The sequence below is a fragment of the Gekko japonicus genome, unplaced genomic scaffold, assembly GCF_001447785.1.
Source record: "Gekko japonicus isolate JY-2015 unplaced genomic scaffold, Gekko_japonicus_V1.1 scaffold154, whole genome shotgun sequence".
NCBI classification, from domain to species: Eukaryota; Metazoa; Chordata; class Lepidosauria; order Squamata; family Gekkonidae; genus Gekko; species Gekko japonicus.
Window position 1 is genome coordinate 3936 of NW_015172008.1, and position 7349 is coordinate 11284.

The window sequence follows — 7349 nt, forward strand, 5'->3', positions numbered from 1 at the left end:
GGGCAAAACAGGAATGAATGAATGAATGAATTTTATCGTTACAGCGCATAGCCAGCAATATAAAACCTTAATGGGCAAAACAGGTTCAACCTCCCAATCCAAAAAGAGGACATTTTCATCAGGATTTTTTTCAAAAGTAGCTAAAAGAGGACAGACACCAAAAAGAGGACATCTGGTAACCCTATCTATGGACAATCTAATTGATGTAACAGGTGGAAACTTAAGCAAATGTAAGTCCTAGAAATAATACATTATCATAACGTTTCTCTTCAGGTCTCCTCAGGAGTAGGCCTTCTGTCATCATGGATCTTCAGTCTAATAGCAGACATTTCTGTTTGGTGCCAAAGACATCAGTTGCCTACATGACACTGATTGTTTTCTACCTGCTCACCCTCATCCTCTCAAATCAATGCATGTACTCAGCAATATAAATATGCCACTATAATAAGTATCTTATCTACTCACAGTATATTGTTGGCTTGATCACATCACTCTGCATGGCACTGACAGGATTCTTGGCTAAACAGCTGTAATTACCAATGGCTTCTTTGACAACAGGGACAATTGACAGTGTGTCACGGTTTGCAGACAAGGAGTAGTTAGTGCTGGCTTCAATGGGATTTCCATTTTTCATCCACTGGAAGATAACCCGTGTGCCATTTCTCACAGTACATTTCAAAGTAATGTTCCCCTTGTATTCCACAACTCCAGCAGAAGGTTCAGTGTATACCACTGGTTTTGTGACAGGAACTGTGATATAAGAGGGATAGGAAGTTATGTCCAAGATATTTCTATTTACACTAGACCATTTGGAATTCAGTAGGGTAATTCCAAATGGAGCCTATTCCCAGAAAAGTGTTCTATATCACTTGAAACTGTGGCAGGGTGCATCACTGTTAAATGCTCTCTGGTGTAAAGAACTGAAACAAGGAAAAAATAGCATGAGAGGAACAGGTTCTATCCTAGCCTTGATTTTACTACATTAATTTTATGCTTTCAGGGAGTGTAAACGTAGCACCCCACACCTGCAGTCTGAAACAATACATGATTCTACCACTGAATTCCTATTTCCAGGAAGAGAAAAATGTGTATATAGACCAGACTTAAATTTATTCCTGCACAAAAGTTGCATAGCACAAAGCTACTAGTAGGGTTGCCAGGTCCTTTTTTCTGCCAGCAGGGGGTGGGAGGGAGCTTCCCGGGAGTGGGGGGCAGATGGGGTGATGTTGCCTTGTGCAATGCCCCCAGTGTGATGACGTTACACAGAAGTGTGACCTTGCGTTTTTTGGGCAAAACTCTATGGTTACCATAGAGTTTTGCCCAAAATACAAGAGTGATGCCAGGGGACGTCATGCCTGGCCATGGCTGTTGGGGGTGGGGCTGGCCAGTGGTGGGCTGGAGCCCATGAAATCACGGGATCCCCCACTCCTACCTGGGAGCTGGCAACCCTAACTACTAATGAAATGAAAGTTTTCACAATAGATGCAATCGTATTTGGAACATTAGATTCCAAAAGAGAGTTAAAAGACTGGCTTGCCTACCAGACCCTTGTCTTTCAAAAAATTAGGTCAGGGTTGAGGCCTACAAGAATAATGCAAGCTTCTCTTTCTCTGAGAAGTCAAGGTCATGCTGACTGACATTTCAGAGAACAATAAAGGGAGGAAGACAAGTCAGGTGCTGGTTAAACCATTAGGCCTAGTAGTTTCAAGGCCAAAGAATCCAGGGAGGGAGTTTTGCCTAGACATTCCATCTCATTAGCACAAGGGCCCATAGATGGGAGAAGGTGCTTACTTAATTAGGCCATGTACAGCTGCAGAGTAAATGGCATTATGATGACTGTACACCTGATTTTTAGATCATCTGGTTAGCAACATACCTGATTGGTCAAGTTACATCATTCACTATACATTTGATTGGTCAATTAAAATCATGCCAACATGGGTTGTTTGGCATAAAGGAAGACCTTTCATTTCTAGTTTTTGCCCTTGTCTGGATTATATCTGTCTTTGGGTCACCTCTTGATTTTTAACGAGGTGGGCCTTGCTGGCCAGACACCTGCCTTGGACTTTGGAACTCTCTTAGACTCAGTCCTGTAAGTTGTCAATTTGGAGAAACAATGCTTGTAAATGTGCTTAGGTTAGATATTTAGCTTTTATTATTTTATCTTTGCTGTTCACTGCTCTTACATTGTATATTCCTATACATTCCTTTAATAAACCTTACTAATTATATTTTGTGGTGTTCTTAGGTATGGGGCTTCAATCTGAATCCAGTACTTTAGCCCTGATGGCCACAGCTTCCAGGTTAACTGTTTTGGGAACTCATAAAATGTTCCACCTTGCAGGATTGACTTTTTGATTTTGGACATGGGAGCTAGTCAAGAAGCTCAAACCTGAACCCTGTGGGTCCCCAGAACAGTTGTATACAAGTAAGCAGACAATTAATTTTTTAAAAAGATTTATAAATTTTATTTCAATTTCAGGCAATATAAGAATTTACACTACAGCCAACACATTACTCTAAAAGCATGCAGTAAGAAAACAATAAAACTAGCGTAACTGTCTAGCACTTCTTGGGGCTGTATTAGACAACACCAACCTTAAAGTCAAGAATCGAAGGCCAAAGCTCAAGCATTCTCTATATTGCTGGCAATTGCAATTCAAGCAGATCATAGTGTAGGAAGCGCCAAGTGTTCAAATGATTTTTTAATTGATTATTGCTGTTTTACAGACGCCTTTGGGAAGAAATTCTCTGGGAATCTCCTGGAGAGTTGACAACCTGTTTTAGAACACTAGACACTACTATATACATGTTTTTATAGTCTTTGTTTCAAAGAAAAACGGAGTATTTATGATGTAACCTTTTAATTGGGAAATTATTGCAGGTGTTCTGTTTTCTCAGCCAATTTTTTATTAGGACCTGTCAAGTGTCCGAGATATATTACAGGAATAGGGAGTTTTGTTCTCTGGACTGCAGGTGTATTTCTCTCTTGTTAAAATCTCTGCCAATTTTGGTCAAGTTGACCTGGCAAGGTGCCAGCCAAGCCAAGAAATAGAATTAAGTGATGTGCAATCGTATTCTCTATGTAACATTTATATTTAGTTTTTACGAGTACTATAAAGTAACTCTGAATGAGAAAAGCACAAATCATGTGTATTTTCTAAGTTTGAAATAACACAATATATTGAATTATTAGATGCTTGGATTGAATGTCTATATGCTTTGCCTGTTTGCTTATTATTTTAAAGAAGGAATTACTCTGTTTGCATTTTTAACTGGAATAACAGAAAGCTGTGTTTAAGGTGTATGTGGGCAGTTCTAATTGAAACTACTGCCAATTCTAAGATTTATTGTTCTATCTTGTACTTTTTAGATAAGAGCCTAACTAGGTCAAAAGGACAGCTCTCTCTCTCTATACACACACACACACACACACACACACAAACAGAGAGAAATCCTTTCTCTTGATATAATTGTTTGTGTGTTTTAGAACTTCATGTTATGTTAAAGCCAAGTTGAAGAGAAAGAGTTCTAACAAGTTCTAACAAGTTCTAACAAGAAAGAGTTAGAAAATGGTCAAGAGCTGAGCCAGGTGTGTGGACCCCAGCAAACATGAAAGTACATAAATCATGGATAAGTCAATTAAAGAAACTGAGTTGAAAGGACTAACGAGGGGAAACGCTCCGAAATGGGTGCTGTGAAGTTTTAAGGAGTACCCGGCTACTACCAGGTGGGTATAAGCTTAGCCAAGAACCAAAGTAATTAATCATGACTCTCAATTAAAAGGGGTCAATTGGGAGGTATAAAATTTGTATTGTAGAACAGTGTCTCCTACAGGCTGAACTGAGCTATCTGTTTTATAAATTATAAGCTTTGATTTTAACAGAATATTATAACAAACAAGACCACGGTGTAATGTAACCAGCAAAACAATAAATCACCGTGTATGAGTATACAATATAAGCAAATATTTATATATAATGCTTTTGAAATTAAATTGTCAGCAAAATTACAACTATAACAAATTAAATGCAATCTTAGGCTTGACAGTACATATGAGACACTACAGTATAATTTTAGACAAACAACGGATATCTAGTATAAGTCCGTTTACGAATCCTTCTTCAGGTTTGTCGTCTGTTTTCTTCTCTTCAATCAAATAAAGTGCTGCAAGCATTATTTCACAATGTAAATTTCATATACAGTTTTTTGTACGTTTTCACGCTTAATCTGGTGACTGGGGAGCTCCTATCATGCTCTCATGTGACAGAGTCTACAATGTGATATTTGGCTCAGCTACCCTCAATCTTTGATTGAAGAGAAGAAAACAGACGACAAACCTGAAGAAGGATTCGTAAACGGACTTATACTAGATATCCGTTGTTTGTCTAAAATTATACTGTAGTGTCTCATATGTACTGTCAAGCCTAAGATTGCATTTAATTTGTTATAGTTGTAATTTTGCTGACAATTTAATTTCAAAAGCATTATATATAAATATTTGCTTATATTGTATACTCATACACGGTGATTTATTGTTTTGTTGATTTTAACAGAAGCAGCTTCATAAAATGACCAAAAATATTCTGATAAGCCAAAATGAAAGCTAAAAAATGGATTCAATGCACCTACAAGAGCTTAATGCCATAAGCTATTTTAAAACAATTAAATAATTCATGTAAGGAGTTTAATGCTTTAGAATGTCATTGTAATTATATTGTTTTCATATTTTGTATACTTGTTAGTGAAAATAAGCTTAAAAGTGCTGTTATACTTCTATATGCATGTATTAATGTTTGATGACAAGATCTGACAGAGTTTAATACTGAGAATGAACTGAGTCTGAAAGTTCAGTCAAAGGTAACAGAAGTTTGGGAGTAATGCCAAAAGGAATAAACAAAGTTGCAAATCAAAAATAATGAGCTGCACCTGCATTGTAGGAGTGGAAACGCAGCCAAGCAACATCCTGTGTACCAACTATGTGATTGATAACTGGCCAGACAAAGAAAACTGAACTGAGCATGTCTGCATGATGTCAGTGATGATGTAAAGTGAGGAGGAGCAAGAAAAGTACATAAGCAAGCTCCCGGCTGTAACAAATTGAACACCCATGAGCTGTGAGTTGCTCTTTTATTTGAATAAATACCTTTGTTACCCTTTACTGCCTGGATGATTGTTTTCACTGTGTGGTTTATTGGCTAGCCACACAAGTCAAAGAACCTTAGCGCCTTTAGCATATTGGCAACACTAGTTCAGGCCTTTATCAGGATCTCAGCACCTCTCTCCTTAGTTCAATTATAGTTTTTGGTTCATCAACCTCAGGTGATGATGACATCCAATCCGAACACGTTCTCAGGAGAAACCTCTAGAAAATTACCTCATCACATTTGACTCTCCTCCCCCCACTCTACAGGCCATAGGCCCACATGAGAAGCAAATCATGCCACTTTCATCTCTGGCCTTGAAGATGATAAGGCCAAGAGCCCAATTAAAAACACCGGCAAGATGGACCAGACCCACTTCTATTCACATTAACCTTTGAGGGGGAGGTCAGGGGTGCTTTGCCTCACACAGAGATTCAGTCCCTTGGTCTCTGGCTGGTGGATTAGTTAAGGGGACTGGCAGTAGCATGTTATTCTGAAGTTGTGGGGATTCACACTCCAGAACCTTGTGGGTTTGCATTTGACCAACCTTTCACCCCTTAAGGAACTCTGACTTTTGACAAAGACCATGTTTGTTGTTGTTCAGTCGCACAGTCGAGTCCGACTCTTCGCAACCCTATGGACCAGCTCCCGCCAGGCCTTCCAGTCTTCTGCCGTCCTCTGAAGTTTGCTCAATTTCATGTTTGTTGCATTGATGACACTGTCTAACCATCTCATCCTTTGCTGTCCCCGTCTTCTTTGACCTTCAATCTTTCCCAGCATCAGGGTCTTCTCCAGTGAGTGTTCCCTTCTCATTTGGTGGCCAAAATATTTGAGCTTCAGTTTCATCATCTGGCCTTCCAGGGAACAGTCAGGGTTGATTTCTTTTAGGATTGACTGATTTGTTCTTCTTGCAGTCCAAGGGACTCTCAAAAGTCTTCTCCAGCACCATAGTTCAAAAGAATCTATTCTTCGGCGCTTGGCCTTCCTTATAGTCCAACTCTTGCAGCCATACATGACTACTGGGAATACCATTGCTTTGACCATGCGGACTTTTGTTGGCAGGGTGATGTCTCTACTTTTTATCATGCTGTTTAGGTTCGCCATCGCTTTCCTCCCAAGGAGCAGGCATCTTTTAATTTCATGGCTGCTGTCACAGTCTGCGGTGATCTGGGATCCCAGGAACGTGAAGTCTGTCACTACTTCCATGACTTCCCCTTCTATTTGCCAAGGAGTGATGGGGCCGGATGCCATGATCTTAGTTTTTTTGATGTTGAGCTTCAAGCCCACTTTTGCGCTCTCCTCTTTTACCCTGAGCAAGAGGCTCTTTAGGTCCTCTTCACTTTCTGCCATCAGAGTGGTATCGTCTGCATATCTGAGGTTGTTGATCTTTTCCCCAGCAATCTTAATTCCCGCTTGTGATTCATCTAGGCCAGCATTTCGCATGATGTACTCTGCATATATATTAAATAAGCAAGGCGACAATATACATCCTTGTCGTACTCCTTTCCCTATGCTAAACCGATCAGTTGTTCCATATCCGGTTCTAACGGTCGCTGCTTGGTTCTTATACAGGTTTCTCAAGAGACATGTGAGGTGGTCTGGTACTCCCATCTCTTTAAGGACCTGGAAATGATGTCATATCCTTTCCAAATTCTACCTGCTCTCAAAAAATCCCAGACTTTGCTGAGGCAGTGCTACACATTCTAAATTTCCCCTTAAACTCCTTTGAATCAGGGCCTGTATGAATAATTTTTAGAAATTTTCCCCCCTGAAGTGTTGGTTACCAAAAAAAAAAAAAAAAAGCTTTATATTTCCCTTCCAAAAAAAGAAGATGAGCAACACAAACAGATACTTTAAAGTGGCTCCGAATGAAATAATACTCTTCTAAAATAAGATTTTATGTATCAGCCTGGAAGGAACACAATTTTTCCCCCCACAGTTAAATTATACATCCCTGGAAACAGAAGTTCACAATGGAAGCTGTAGCGAACCCTTCAAAATAACAAAGGAAGTGCTATAAAGAAACTAAGGAAAAGTAATTACTAGGTATACCAGATTACAAAATTGAAATCACATGTTACTTACCGTCAACAGTAACGTGAATATTTTCGCTTGCTGATATTGTCCCATTTTGAGCTATATTGATTTTAATAGTATAATTGCCTTCATCGCTAAAGTGTAAAGACTTTATCAGCAGTGATGCAT

The 7349-nt window shown here is 39.2% G+C and overlaps 1 protein-coding gene across 1 annotated transcript; it reads right to left on the reverse strand.

The window, feature by feature from the left end:
* Positions 1–465: 465 nt before the first annotated feature.
* Positions 466–7349, reverse strand: LOC107117987 (HEPACAM family member 2-like; the record flags this gene model as incomplete). The annotated part of the gene is made up of 3 exons (XM_015420195.1): positions 7340–7349; positions 7230–7307; positions 466–750 (listed from the first exon to the last, which is right to left on the reverse strand). Coding segments are annotated over exons 1-3 (373 nt in total), but the record flags the coding sequence as incomplete, so codon positions are not given.